General features: G+C 37.8%; 1 protein-coding gene across 1 annotated transcript in view; it reads left to right on the forward strand.

Moving 5' to 3' along the window:
• The window catches only part of LOC101316611 (fibrous sheath-interacting protein 2-like), a 58,753-nt gene that overhangs the window by 12,427 nt on the left and 29,913 nt on the right, over positions 1–16,413 (forward strand). The window contains 2 exon segments of the mRNA XM_073799572.1: positions 13,287–13,323; positions 16,204–16,413. Coding sequence (XP_073655673.1) covers positions 13,287–13,323; positions 16,204–16,413 — 247 coding nt within the window.

The raw sequence follows: 16,413 nt of genomic DNA on the forward strand, positions 1-16,413 counted from the left end.
AGCAACGTTATTCATAATAGCCAAAAAACTGGAAACAACCCAAATGTCCTTCAGCAGGCAAATGGATAAACTGTACTGCATCCATACCATGGGATACTACTCAGTAACAAAAAGGAAAAAACTATTAATACAGGCAACAATATTGATGAATCTCAAAATAATTATGCTGAATGAAGGAAGCCAGATCACCCCCCCCAAAAAATGATTAGTTCATCCGGTTTGATTCCATTTATAGCAAACTCTAGAAAATGCAAACTAATTTATAGTGAAACAGATCAGTGATTTCCTGGGGGACAGGAGTAGAGAGAGGGATGAACTATAAGGAGGCACAAGGAAACTTTTGGGGGTGATGTAAATGTTTATCTTGATTGTGGTGATGGTTTCATAGGTTTATATACATGTCAAAACTGAACAAATGGTACATTTTAAATATGTTCAGTTTATTGTACTTCAATTATAATTCAATAAAGTTTAAAAATTAAATGATTTCTCTTTCATTTGCTATAGGACCATCTCACCATTTGTATAGTTCTGTAAATATTCCTGAAAAAACATCACCTTCATTATCTTCTCCTCATGATGTACAGAGTAACACAACAGAACAAAAGGTAGAAAGCTGTATGTCTCGGGTGCTTTGTATTGATCATTTATTTATCTGGTTAACTTTCCTGTCTATGGGATAGCCCCTTCACTGGCATGGTACTGATTGGTTAGAAATAATGGGGTTCTACACACGTCTGGACCCTCTCCTTGGTAGAGAAGGTTCTGAGTCAGCTTCATGCTAAATGTACCATGTAGTTGAGCAGAAACTAACAAATATTCGATGATGATGATGATGATGATGATAGCTAACATTTATTGAGAACCTGCTGTGGGCCAGGTCCTGTGCTAAGCTAGAAGGAAGGAAAAGGGGGGAAAGTAGGTGACATAGGATACAAAGACGGAAAAGACATCATCACTGCTCTTGAGGACTCATCTTCCAGGGATCAGACACACATAAACAGAAGTCCTTACACTCAAAGGAGTGAAGAGTTTTGATTTGTACAAAATGTAGAAGCACATAAGATTTAGAGAATAGTCCTCCCAAGAGAAATCTAAAAATGCTTTATAAAAGGAGGGCTTAATTGAATTAGGTCTTGAAAAATGAGTGGGAAGTTTCCAGATGAGTAGATGTGAGGATATGGTGAGGCCGTATTACAGACAGGCTTAAAGTGTTAAGTGAAGGCATGAAAGTTCAAGCCAGCAAAACCATGGCACAGGAGGAAAGCAGACTAAAAAGGTAGGTTGAAGACAGAACTTAGTATACCTTGCTGAGGTATGAATTTATTCTCTCAGTAGTAGGGAGCCGATGCAGGTTTTTGATTAGGGGTGTGAAATAAGAATGATTTGGGTTTAAAAAGATAATCTGGTTGCAGTGTGTGATATAGATACATAGAGAAAAGAGATTAGAAGCAAGATAGTTTTGAGTCTATTGGGATAGTCCAGATAAAAGTGATAAAGGCCCAAACTAAAGCAGTGACAATGAGGGTAAACAAGAGGCCACAGACTTAAGATATTTCAGAATCAGACTATGTCAGGATTTGGTGACTCAACAGATGAGTAGAACCAGAGAAAGGGAGACGACAATGATGATGATGATGATGATGATGATTTAATTTTTGTGTATGGGTTTTCTGTGCTCCCATAGTGCTGAGGCTTACCTCTATCTCAGAAATCATTATACTCCATCATATATGCCTGTCCTTTCTACTGGATGATAAACTTCTTGAGGTCGGGAATTATGTACCTTATTTCAGTTACAAGCCGTGTACTCAATAAGCATCAGATTGGATTAAACTAGCCTTATCTGAAATAAACGGAACAATTCTAAGCTTTCTGGAATGGAGCACTGGATGGATTGTTAGGCCTTTAACCAGAATATGGAAGACAGAGAAGTAGCAAGTTTGGAAAGATGGGAGTACCTGAGTACACGATAAGCTTCATTTTAAACTAGTTAAGTTTAGGTACCTGTAAAAGATATCCAGTAAGAGGTTAATAATAGATATTAGCATTGAGACCAGAGCTTAGGAGAGAAGTAGGGGATGAGGGGAAAGGGGAGATACTGTATTAATTTGATTGCTCTAGAGTCAGCAAAAGTCTCTTTTAGAAGGCTGAGTACTAATTAATTTTTTGTCTTGAATGTTAAACCATACAGAAAGATAGAGAAACAATTAAGACATCATATCCTTTAAATGATGGAGGTAAGAAAATGAACAATATTTGCAATTGCTCTGATATCTTCCAGTTAGTTTTATCATATAGTTTTCCAAGTTATGCTTTTTACCCTGATTATAAAATCTATGATTAATTTGATAAAGGAAGATATAAAAATTATTCATGATTGTAAATATTAGTATCACATATTTTTGAGTGATTGCTAGGTGAACAGGCCCTTTGGAATTGGCAAAGAAAGCGTGGGGAAGTTATACCCTCTGCTGTGGCTGCCTATATAAATTCCCAACATACTGCCATTAGGGAGTCCTAGTACAGAGAATTCTCCCCATGAAGGTCTCTACCCTCTAATGCCATTTTTCTCCCCAGGCATAAAAATACATCCTGTTTCCCATCTCCCAGGACTGGACTAGAGGTTAGCTAAGTCTTTGTTAGTCTCTGCAAAAGATTCCCACGCATATCCTGCACACTCACCAAGAGCACTAGGACATCTCCACCTGGGCAGCCCACAAGCACCTCAGATCCAATATGTGTAAAACCAAATTCATCATCTTCTAGTCACCCCCAAACCCATTCTCTGATTCTCTTAATTTTATTCAGGCACAAGACCTGAGTCATCTTTGACTCTTTCCTACTGCTCATATCCTACATCCAAAAGTTGCCACCTTCTGTCCAATCCACCACCTTAAATTCTCTCATAATCTTCCCTTCCTTTCCATTCGTGCCACCCATGCCCTTAAGTACTGCAATAATTTGCCTACAATCTCTTCTTCCTCTTAATCTATCCTACATATGGCTGTGAATGTAATCTTCCTGAAATACAGCTTTGGACATATAATTCCTTGACCAAAAAGTCCTCGGTGGTTCCCCCTTGCCTACTGAATGAAGTGCAAAACAGTTCATTCTAGGGCAGGGGAGTGGTGGGAGATTTAGCTGGCAAAGTAATTTAGGGCCAGAAGTTAGGGAGTTCAGGCTTGTCCCTGATGGCAGTGGTGGGCCACTGGAAGCTAGTAAGCAGGGGACTTCAAAAAAAGGCCTTTTATACTTAGAGATACTGCCTTAACTTCCATAAATAAATACATCGTTGACTATGGTAATTCTAGACATTATGGCAGCCCAACAAGGAGAACGATATCATTTTTTCTTATTTAAAGGTACCTCTTCTTTCCCCCAGAAATTACAAGTACTTCACTTCAAACTCCAGGTGTTTCTGCAAAAACAGCAAATGTCTATAGACACTCTCTACAGGATACTTCAAAACAAGAGGCAAGTAATATTTCTTTTGTCCCAGATACAGACAGAACAAATGACATATGAAATTATGATCAAGATTGGCATAACACAGTTTCATGTATTAAATGACAATTCAGAACAGCCTTATTCCCTGAAATTAACCACCCTATAGTAAGATTTTATAAAAATTGAAATGTGAACCCACAGGAATAATCCTGTGCTACTTCAGACTTCCAGCACTCATGTTATCAGTTATGTTAATCAGTTATGTTAATGTTGCCATACTCTAAGTGTAGGGAATATCAGTAACAAGCTGTAAGCTAACAAAAGAAAAATGGTGAGCCTGAGAGTTTAAATGTGTTAAATAGATCCAAAATTTGAATATTTGTCTCAATTCTTAATAGAGATTTACCAGAAACAACTTGAGTGTTCCCACTTAGCCCTTAGGTTACAGTCTTCCTAAATGATGAGCTTCAAGAGCTTCAAGGTCCATACCTATGCCCTGCAGAAGAATCAATATATTGGGCTTTTGTGAATCATTTCTCTTCTAGTGCTGATGGGTTGTGCAGAGACAGCCATACTGCCTCGCCCTATCCCCTTTGTGACCAGTGATCACTCATCTGATGGCAGGAAGTTGGCCACAGACATTCAGGGTACCTGGTCACAACATATATTACCTCTGTGGGTTGCCAATTTGTCATTCATTATAAGAATCAAATGTACCTCCTTGGCTCCGTTAGCACTGCATTAACTGGCTCACCTGTTCTAAAAAGTTAACATATTTTGCCATATTCTGTGTTAAATGCATAGAAAGTGACAGACCCGATTACATATCTCTTCAAATGTAGCATGTTAGCCACAATATGCTTCTCTATATAAACACATATTTATAAAACACCTGCTGTGTCTAGGGCACTGTGCTACTGTGCTAACATCCATAATCTGTATGCTTAGTATCTAATTAAAGAATCTTAACCACTTTAAGATAGTTTAGTAGTTGCACATCAGGAATTAATAACTTTTTTCACTAGCCTCACTATACAGTCAAAAAAAAGTATTCTCTGAGTGTAGCATGGACGGCAAACTTAGTACTACATATGTTATCAAAAAAACCCAATAAACGAATTTAGACCATCTGTTTTTAAAGAAGGCTTTAAAATACATTGGACAATATGCATAAATCAAATGGTCACAAATACCTAATTTATTTTGAGAAATAGCATGACCACTTTTATTACAATAGAATCCAATGCTATTTTCCAGCTTATTTCACCCATCCCATCAGTGTCAGGAAATGTACTTCTGTTCAGCTTGTGTTCAGCTCTCAGGCCTGGAAAACAAATAAAGTCTACTCTGTTGGATTTATCTTCCTGTATAATTACCTAAGCAGGTAGAGCTCTTGGCCAAATCAAAGAGTCACATCCCTTGTGTGCAGAAAACCTGCTCTGTGCTTTCCACCTCTCTCAAAACATTTTCCCTATAGTTAACTTTCTTTAAAAACCACACATACTCTTTTTAGCTATTCAACTGATTACCTTCCATGCTGATCAGTGCATTCCTCAGTTAGTTAATTTTAATAGACTAATAAATTCTATAAGCCTTTGAATTCTGTAAGTAATGTACGTAATATAAACCAAATGAAACACGTGTATATTATAAATGGACTTTTTAAATCACTTTATTAAATTTCTGTGAGAAATAGATGATGTTCAAATTCTTTGAAAACTCATTTGAGGATTTTCTTTGTTTTTTCTTGTGGCATGTATAGGTGACATATGCTGATGTGAATGGGGAAAAGGCCAAGAAATCAAGCTTAAACTATGAGTCAGGTAAACATGAACAATAACTATTAAGGAAATCCTGCAATCCATTAATGCATTCATTCAACTAACATTTATTGAGCTTTTGCTACATGCCATGCACTATGCTAATTATTGAACACATGAAGTAGAGAAGCCATGGTCCCTATCCTGGATTTTACAGTTTACTGTAGAACAGTCATGCCAGTAATCACAATCACAATATAATAAGCCCAATAAAGGAGGTATATAAACAAAGTCCACTCTCCATAGGGAAGCCAAGGAAGCTTTTACAGAAGGTGCCACAATTGAGCTGAGACATGAAGGATGAGAAAGAATTTTCTAAGCAGACAAATGGAAAGAGAACCTTCCAGGAGAAGGGAATACATCTACCAAGATATACACATTAGAGCATAGTGGGTTTGTGGAAATAGTTTTTTTTCAGAATTGCTTTAACTAAAAGTTCAAGTTAGAGAATTACAGATGAAGCTTGACTGGTAGATAAGGGTTAGATCATTAAGATTCTGGTAAGCTGTGCCAGGAAATCTACCTTTTATCCTGTTATCGAAGGGCAACTATTGAAGAATATTCGCAGGAGCATAATATGGTCAGACTTTGCCTTTTCTGCTCACAGACATAGAAAACAAACATACGGTTACCAAAGGGGAGAGTGGGGGGCGGATAAATTAGGAGTTTGGGATTAACAGGTACACACTATTATATATAAAATAAATAAAATACAAGGACCTACTATATAGCACAGGGAACTATATTCAATATCTTGTAATAACCTATAATGGAAAAGAATCTGGAAAAGAATCTGAATCACTTTCCTGTACACCTGTAACACAACATTGTAAATTAACTAGACTTCAAAAAATGACCAAAAAAAAGAAAGAAAAAAAAGGATTTGCCTTTTATAAAAAAGGAAAGTGGAAGTAGACGTGAAGAGACTGGAGGCAATGAGACAATAAAAATAACAGTTAGCATATTGAACACTTACTATGTACCAGGAACTATACTAAACTATATTCTCTCATTTAACCCTCCCAACAATAAAAGTATTTTTATCTAACATTTTACACATAAGTAAACTAAGTCTCAGAGTGGTAAATTATCATGCCCAAGATTTCACATAATATGTGGCAAAGCCAGGGTTTTAACCTAGGTCTATCTTGCTCAACCAATCCTAACTGCAATACCATACTGCCCCTTATTACAATTAAGAGGCTATTACAATAGTGAAGGCTAGAAATGAGTCCTGAACAAAGTCAGTGGCAGTGAGGATGAAGAGCTGGGCACAGATTGGACTCAGACGAGGGTCAAATGGATGAGATTTGGTTACTGATTGAATATGGGGGAAGAATGAATTGAAGACAACTCCCAGATTTCTAGTCTGAGCAACTTAATGGATAGTGAATAGTGATGCCATTCAGTTGACAGGCAATACATTAAGATGAACAAGTTTGGAAGAGAAAAAATAAGTTCAGCTTTGAATATGTTGAGTTTGAGATGCCTGAGGGCATCCAAGTGGGACATCTAAGTGGAACAGTCAAGGGGGCAGTTGTAGATATTGGTCTGGGATGCATGGGAGAAGCAGTGAAAAGAACACCTTATATCAAAACCTATGGGAAATAATAAAAGCTGTTCCCATAGGTTTGATATAAAGTTGTTCTTTTTAAGGTAGATTATACTTTCTCCTTTTTATTCCCTCTTTGACCTAAGAGTTATCCATAAGTATGTTTCTTAATTATCATGAAATTAATATTTTCGGCCACATTTTTAAAGTTAGGTTCAGAGAATGTAGCCTGTAGATCTTTAACACATTGAAGTTGTTAACGTTTTCTTTGTGGCCAAATATGTGACTGATATTTGAAAGTGTTCCATGGACATACAAAAAAATGTATAATTCTTTATTTAAAGGATGTAAGGCTCTAAATGAATTTTAAATTATATTTATTGATTATATTATTCAATTATTATATGTCTTTACTGATTTTTTTGTCTACTAGACTCTTTTCTTACTGCCTGCTAGATGTATCCAGCCATCAAAGAGGTGTATGGAAGTTCTACACTATAATTGTATTTTTATCAAATTCCCATTGCATTTCTAATAGGTTTTACACAGTTAGGCTCTTTAGGATATTTAATGCACCATGTTGCTAGAAACCATAGAAGAGTTCCTTATTCTTTTAACCGCGCCATTATTTATCTATTGCTGAATAACCAAAAAAAAACCCCTAAAACCTGGCAGCTTAAAAAAATCATCTCACAGTTTCTGTGGTTAGGAATACAGAAGCAACTTAGCTGGATGGTTCTGATTCAGGGTCTCTCATGAGGTTATGGTCAAGATGTCATCCAGGGCTGCTGCAGTCATCCTAAAGGCTTGACTGCGACTGGAAGATTCACTTCTAAGGTTTCTCACTCACATGACTGTTGGCAGGAAGTCTCAGTTCCTCACCATGTGGGCATCTCCATACATCTCTTGAGCATCCTCATGATATGGCATCTGGCTTCCCCCAGAGTGAGCAATCCAAGAGAAAGGGGCTGAAGCCACACTATATTTTACAACCTAGTCTCAGAAGTTATACACCATCGCTTCCACTACATATTCATTAGAAGCAAGTCACTAAGTCCAACCCACACTTAGGAGAAAAGAATTAACCTCCACCACAGGAGGGAGTATTATGAAAGAATTTGTAGACATATTTCAAAAACACCACAACAGTATTATCTTCACACTTTTTTTCAGGTTTGTTCACTATTAATTCCAGCTCCTTCCTTTCCAAAACTGTACACACTCAAAAACATACTCATACACAAAGAAACTCAAGAAGGTACATAAAATTTAAGTAAAACTTCTATGCAGATTGTTGGAATTTACTGGTTATTCACAATACACTTTACATTTATTGGGAGAAAAATGAATAGATATTCACCTTGACTTTGAACTGGCTTTAATTGGTAATACTACCAATACTTTCTAATACTTTCTATTATTCAAAGTATTCTGTTTGTTTAAGACTGTTTAGTCATGATTGTGCACAACTGACATACACCATCCCAGTATTCCTATGGATGTATTCTACATGAAGACTTGCTTTAGTATCATTATCCAGAAATAGCTACTAAAATCCACTTATGGAACTTTGCTAGATGGCACACAAAGCATGTTAGACAGTATTTGAGTGGGAAGAGATTAATGACAGGCAGACTAATGAACAAACATTGAGCCAACGCGTGTGTTAAAGAATTAATTCAAGGGACTTCCCTGGAGGTCCAGTGGTTAAGACTCTGCGCTTCCACTGCAGGGGGTGCGAGTTTGATCCCTGGTTGGGGAACTAAGATCCTGCATGCCACGTGGCGCAGCCAAAAAAAAAGAAGAATTAATTCAACAAATAAATGTTCTTGAGTGCTTAGTATATGCCAGGCACTGTAATCTAGTACTCACAATACAGCATAGTAAGTCCTATAACAGAAGGATGTATAGGGTGCTTCAGGAGCATTGACAGAGAATGCGTCTATCTAGGCAGATATCAAGGAAGGCTCTCTGAAGGAGGTGACACAAGCTGAATGAGTCCTAAAAATGAGAAATTTAAGAGGGACACTAGAGTTACAAGGGAAATAGTGAGGGCAGAGGCAAAGGGAACTGAGTGTTGTTCAGTATCTCTGGAGCATAGAATATATGTAGAATGGTGACCAGAGATGAGGCTGGTGAGGAAGGCAATCATCCCAGACCTTAAGGTGTATTTGATGCCTGACTGGTAGTCCCTGGAGGGTTTAAACAGAGCATTGACAGCAGGGAATAAAAGACCTATTAAGATATGTTAATTACCATTTTACAAGTAGCCCATGAAGGATACCAATAAATAGTAATTTTCTTTTTCTCTCTGAAAATTCACCTGCAGCTCCCGGAATCTTCTTTTCTCACGACTCATCAATTAAGTAAATATCTAAGAAAACTTAATAAAGTAATGTGTTGCTTTAAATTAATATTTAAATAATTACACAGGAGTGCTGTTTGAATCTTCCATTCTTGTAGTTTTACTTGTCTGTAGTAAAACTCTCCCCTTTTGCAACCTCTCAGGACTAAGCTAAAACTGTAAAGTAGGCAAAGCTAGCTGTTCGCGCTCTTCCACCTCCTTCTCTCTTTGTTCTCCCTTTAGTCCTGTGCCCCCCTGATAGACAGTACTTTCACTCCCCTTTCAAGGAGCACTACTTCTGGGATCTGGATCTATTCTTTTCCCCTGTCCCCACTCAAAAATGCTGCATTACTTTTGCCTTTTGAGGTTACTGGTTTTCTAATGATGATACATTAGTTTACTATATATTTATTTATTTATTTTTAACATCTTTATTGGTGTATAATTGCTTTACAATGATGTGTTATATATATAGTATTAATGACTTAATCTGTTACCCCCCCTAAGGATATTTGCACTGTAATCCGAAGTAATCAGTCTCTCATGATGCAAAATAAAGGCCAGTGGAGAACTTTTCTTTGGCCTGGGAGCCTTTCACCCCTCAAACCTTGGTGGCCACCCATTCTGCTGATGTCCTATTCCCCTCAAACTTGAATAATAGTTCATGCACATAAAATAACTCCTGATGGAACACACATACCCAACACCATCATCTTTTAAGCACTCAACAAACCAAATGAGGTTCAGGATAGTTTTTATAAATCCCAAACTCTGATGCAAATGGTTGGGTAAAGTGAAGTAGTGTGTGGTGGTAAATGGTGTTGATGTTCAGACCAAGGTTTTTAGAAAAGGATTTGGGGGTAGGAGTGATAGCAGTCAGCTTGTCTGATTTGCTGAGGGCTCATGGGATACAAGGATGCTGAAGGAAGGAAACTGACTAGCTCAGTATCAAGGTAGTTTCAAGAAATAAAAGTGAGAATAATGATTATGTGTAGTTTTATACAGTGTTAATTCCTGCCTCCCTCTTCCTCCTGACCAACTCCCACCCTAGACTACAGAATCACTTGAGTCTTTTCGATAGCAAATGCTCTGGATACCCTTTTATTAAAAATCAGCTAAGATGAAGAACTCTGTATATGACCTGGAGCTTCTCTCCCATTCCTTTCAAATACACAGGGTTAAAATACCTTTAGCTATACCTAGGACAATTCCAGGACACAGCACAAGAAAACCTAGCTACAACACATCTGGTATGGCTCTGCCCATTGCACCCACGTCACATTCCTTTACCTTACAGAAAAGAACCCAGGTTCAAGGCCTTTGGCTTAGTCCTCTTGTTCTGATGCAGCTCTTTGCTTCCCAAGACTCAACTGTGAACGCATCATGTCTGTTCCACCATTTACCTCCTCTCTCTTCTCTTCCTCCAACTCCTTGGTTCTCTGTTTTTTCTAATGCTAACGTAAAGGACATACACAGTAAGCTTAATAAAATAGAATTAGGAACCAAAGAAGTCAGGACAGGAGGAAGCAAATGTGATAAGATAGCGATGTGGTAAACAGTTGTAATTATTAAGCTTTGCATTTAGATACTGAGTATGTTCTGATGATTGGGATAGAAGATGAGAGGAGAAACAGAGTAAAGAAGGCAGTGAGTCTGTTGCCCTGAAGACTGTGCTCAGAAGTTTGTATTTCACTCATTGAGTGACAGCCTAAGGTTTTGAGGAGAGATGTAATATTATCAAATCAGTAACTTTGCTGAACACCCCTGATAGCATCATATACGACAAATTGAAGACAGACACTTCTTCTCTGCAGAAGTCCATTAATGATTTGTAGCCTGCACAGTGGCCTTCATTTGTACACATAGAGCTAAAATATGTTAAATGGAAATTTATTTACCAAACTTTCTTGAGAACATACTATGTTCAAAGTATAGTGCTGGTTATTAGACAGATACCAAGATGAATAAAGCACTGCCCCTGACCTCATTTGTGCTTCACAAAGCACAAGGAGAAAAGACAGGGAGACATGAGCAATACCAGAGAGTGAATTGAGGGCAGGACAGTGGATAAATTGTTAGGCAAAGGGAGGGCCACCCATGGAACTACCCCAGTTTTTGGCTTATCAGATTGGACCACTGATGTTAGGATACAGATGTGCTGCTTTTAAATCCCATTCAACCACTGGAATGAGTAAATGGATTTGGCAATAGAATGGACTACATGTATGTATGATCAGGAGGTATGAGACATCACTCCAAAGCTGTGGGCCTGAGGTACCAGTAGAGGACGACCAGTTACATTAAAACTTAGATATTCAGAAGGATTAGGCAGACAGACTAAAATTCAGTCTTGTCACATTAATCTTCAAGGGGTGGTTGGCCAGTTATCTTTTGGACTAAAGTGAGGTTGTATGGAGGAGAAGGTTAGGAAGAGAAAGGTTATATTTATAGTTTTATGACATAGCAAGTTAAACGGTGAAAAACTGTGCCTTATCTTTGGGGCTTCTAAACTAATTATCATTAATATCACTGCCCTCTTTATTTAAGAAGTAGAGAGTTGGCAGTACAAATGACCTAAACCTTAGACGTTTTAGTAGCATCAGCCTATTAGGGAAAACCACCTAAGACTAGGGAAAAGTGGATGGAATATTATAGCACTCCTAGAATTGTTGTGGAACTTTCCAACATAACAGTGAGTTCATTTGCATGTTTCTGCTCAATTGACTCCAAAGAGAAACTGATAATTCATTGCAGATTGCAGATTTGTATCCAATATTACAACTAGTTTCTAGTGGTCTTATATAAGGCTTTTCTGATCTATATGGTTAGTTTTGTTCTTAGTTCTGTGCTATTTCCTTTTATCTAAATGCATGCCTTTGGGACAGAAAGTCTGTGGGGAGAAGTAGAAACATACACAGGACTCCACTTGCTGCCTGTGGTATAAGATAGGGAGAGCAGAAAAAAAGAATCTGGGTGCATTGGATTGCAGAGGATCTACAAAAAAGAAATTGTGCTGGAGTTGGCCTAAGAAACTGGGTCTTAGAAAAATGAATGAAGCCAAAGGATAGGAATTATGTCACTGATGTGAGCATTCATGTTCTAGGTTCTATATTGCAAAAAGGTATTAGTCTGTGGATGGGCTATTGATGCCTAACCCTAACTGAGACCTTTTCCTGCTAGGATTTAGGTTGTAATTTCACAGTCTGACTGTATGTCTCAAAATTAAATTGTTAGGCCTTGGAGGAAAAAGTAAATTTGATAACATAAAGGCAGGACAAGTAAAAATGAAAATAGAAGCACCATGTTTCCTTTAAGAAGGTCAAGAAGAAGAGAGGCAAGGGATCCATGGAGGCAGAAAAATATGAAAGTAAATCATAATTAGTCTTAGGCCTTGATTTTTTAAAACTTTTTGTTATTATTCTATAATTTACATGATTTTGTTGTTCTCTTGCTACAATTTAGTAAAATATAATTTTGGTTCCATGTAGTAGGTCATAACAAATAATTCTGATTAGAACACAGAATAGAATATTGTGATACCTAGAAAAGGGCTCCATCTAATTTGGTATTGCATATGATCTGAAACCCGTTATTTTAATCTATCATTGTCAGTGGATCATCCATAGATCTTCTCCTACTGTGGGGCAAGGAGAGGAGATTAGGAATTTTGAGGAGGTGGGTAGAAAGTGAATTATCAGAAAGCTCTGATCAAGCAGGACAGGCAGAAAGGACTAGCCCATCCCCTCTCTCGCCAACCCCATCCATGCTCTTCTCAACTCACTACAGAACAAACATGGCTAAGGTGGATCAACAGTGGTAATATCAGATAGGTGTTAGTTTACTCAGCACCTATTATTCTACTCTTTATGCAGCAATTATTCTACTCCTCTGAGTAATAAATAGAGCATGTCCTATACCCAGGGGCCAATTTCTAAATAAGAGGCTAAATAGGAGGGTTAGATAAAAAAATAAAGCTTATTCTTCTCTGTGAATTGCTGGGGAGGAAAAAAACCTCCCAAGCACAAAGCGGGTAATCTGATTCAATGATTAGGAATTTGGAGGAAAGTTACATAAATTATTAACCATAAGAAATAAAATCAATCTCTTTTTACTTTTTCAGGCAACAAGACTACCATCAAAATCACTGTCAAGAAAAAGTATGTACGATGAAACTCACTGATAAAGCAATTAACTATATTTTCTAATATGTTATTAGAGAAAAATCTGTGAATCAGACAACCAGCAAAATCATCTGCTGATATTAGTCAGTTTCCCTCTTGGCCGTTTTCTCTTCCTTGCCTTTCACTCTCAGTTAATCTTGAGTTTTGCAGAGGTCCAAAATTATTGTTAAAAGAGTTATTGTTAAGGGGGGTACAAAGTTACTGTTATTGGCCTTTTGCCCAGGGGGCTCAGGAGGGTAGATTGGGGGAGGCTTAGGAGGTTTAATCATCATGGGGAAAGCATCAAATACCACAAACCCACTTCATAATGGGAAGACATTAAGGGAAATACCTTTGCAGACCCCTGCAGATCTGGCTCAGGGCTGAGCATCCTGCCCCTCAGGCAGGTGAGCCAGGATGCCTAGATCTGTCTCTTAATTCTCCTGGGAGTAAGAAGAGTCTTACGATAGCTACTCCATCAAAAGAAGGGACCTGGTCACAAGAGAGCTGCAACTTGGGCCTGGCAGAGAAGAGGGTAAATTTGATAAGCCCCAACTCTGGGGCTAGACAGAGGAATCATGAACAAGAAAGGGGTTCAGGGGAGTAGCACACTCACACACTCTTTCAAACATACACCTGACCAATTCATAGAATGTGCAACAAACACAAAGGTTGAGACATACTGGCACCAAAACGATATTTCTTGGTTTAATAGTATAGTGAAAATGAGCTGAATAATCAGATTCTACTTATCGCATTTCGCTTCATTAAAAACTTGATGAATGTTCCAATTTTATATGTCAAAGTTGGACATGCTTCTTCTCAGCTACCCTAAGAGTAGTAATGTAGGTCTGCTGTACATTATCTCTGGTGATAAGAAAATAATATATATTGAAATTCTTAGCTCATATGTATTGGAACGGATTTAGATCAATTTAGACCAAGAAGGTGAGTAACTTACTTATTAATGTTTAAACATTATTCTTAGAAGTGTTTGATTTAGGACATTTTACATAAGTAAAACAAGTCTTTTTCAACCATATGCTGTCATTTCAAACTATGTTTTTCAAACTCAGTAGCCATTTTCTGGTCTGCACAATAGGTGAAAAAAAATACATTACGAGAGCTAGATAGTAGTGATGTTTGTGCAACATTGTCAATGTACCTAATGCTGCTGAACTATACACTTTAAATGGTAAATTTTATGTTATGTGTATTTTATCACAATAAAAAATGCATTAGGAGATTTGGGAAATGGACTCGAATAAAACAGCTTTTCCTTGAAGCGTCCCTCAAACCTTCTCTAATGGGTCAGGAGAGAATATGCTACATACGGCAAGGTGTTAACTTTGATTGTTGGCCTAAACCTGAACAATCTGGGGCTACCTTTGGAGATAATTCTGAGGCAACAACAACATTATAGGGAATCGGGTGCCCAAATGCCAGGATATCAAACAATGCACAGCTAAAATGCCAGGCATCCAGCCTTTGCTGCCACTGACTTGTAGCCACAGCCTTGAAAAGTAGAGTTCCTGTGGAAGGTTCACACTCCTGGTCTGGCTGTCTTGAGGATAACAACTTTAAAAAGAATACTGTTTTATTATAGGCAAAAGGATTTTTATGATCCCAAAATATATCTGCAATAAGTACACATACATAAACAGTTATAGAGTTTGGCAGGTGCACTTTGCATCTGCCCCTGGTCCAGTCTAAGCTGTAATAGTGAGCATAATTAACCATGAGGAAATGGCCATTCAAGTCTGGTCCCTGGGTTTCTACTTCAGCTCATACTAAAAGAGCCCCAACTTCCCTCCACTGCTTGGCCTTCTGGCCCTTTGAGTACGAGTTCTGGCTCAACCTTCTTTCCTTCCGAAATTAATGTGTTTCTTTATTTCTTGAGCTGTCCTCTGCCTCCCAATCCAAGACAGTTTGCACTGATAATCTTTCGTTGGACCTAAGCCTGTTCATTTCCCTTAAATCATCAGTGCTAACCGTTGCCCATTGATTAAACTTTAACAACTAGCTGTAGTCATTTGCATATATAAACACAGTCAATTGACAGAGGAAGGCAGCAATAGGCCAGCCACAGAACCCACAGGCTGATCCCTCCACTATGGGGCTTCATTTTTTACCCTCATCTCCTAGCTAAATGGATGCCTAAGTAAAAGGAGGCTATATCCACAAAGGCACATAAATGTTTGAACTGCAAATTTGTTTCATGAAATAGTTTGTTAGAGGTAACCTGGTTTGTATTTTTAAGAAATATTGCTTGGGTCATAAACACAGTCTTACTTCTTGCCAGGGCATTTGTTTTCTACGAGCCTAGACACCCACTTGGCTGTTTTTTTTTTAAACCAGGAAGCCATTTATCCTCAGCAATAAACTTTTATAGCTCCAAGGGATTTGGGGGGTTTTTTCTGCTTTATTTTATTTTAATGGGTGTACTATTTTATTAACATTTAAATTTCACCAACAATGAGCTCAAGTATATGCTAGCCCTATGTTCAGATTTTTGAAACAAAGATAACATGGACAGACAGCTTTAAGGGTGCAATGTATTTAACACTACACAATATATTCAACAATTAGACAATCTAGGTGGTGGTATAACTATACACTTAGGAGCACAAGTATAGGGTCCAAGGGATTTTGAATCAAAGAAAATCTTATTCAAAAAATAGATCACAGCCACAGAGAATAAACCAACTTGAAACTAATCTGGTGTTCTAAATAGATTTCCTATGTTCTCTCTATACACCGTGGCTGGATTGTAGCTATGCATTGTTTGATAAAAGGAATTAAAGGTTAGTCCCTGTCCCTAAAATAGAGTAAATTCATATGTGATTTCCCTTGACTCCCCGCTCACCTCCTTTCCAGATAACTTCTAAAGAATTGAACAGTATAATTCAAAATATAATGACCTGCGTTGTGGCTGCAGTGACTAGTGTATTATATCCAGCCATCACAAAATATGAAGAAAGGTCACGAAATACTATATACCCAATGCCTGATGACTCTACCCTCTCTTCTGATAGTGAGAATTGCTGTAGCACATGGCGTGAAACATTTCTATATGAAACAAGTAAG

Source organism: Tursiops truncatus, chromosome X, assembly GCF_011762595.2.
Source record: "Tursiops truncatus isolate mTurTru1 chromosome X, mTurTru1.mat.Y, whole genome shotgun sequence".
Lineage (NCBI taxonomy): Eukaryota > Metazoa > Chordata > Mammalia > Artiodactyla > Delphinidae > Tursiops > Tursiops truncatus.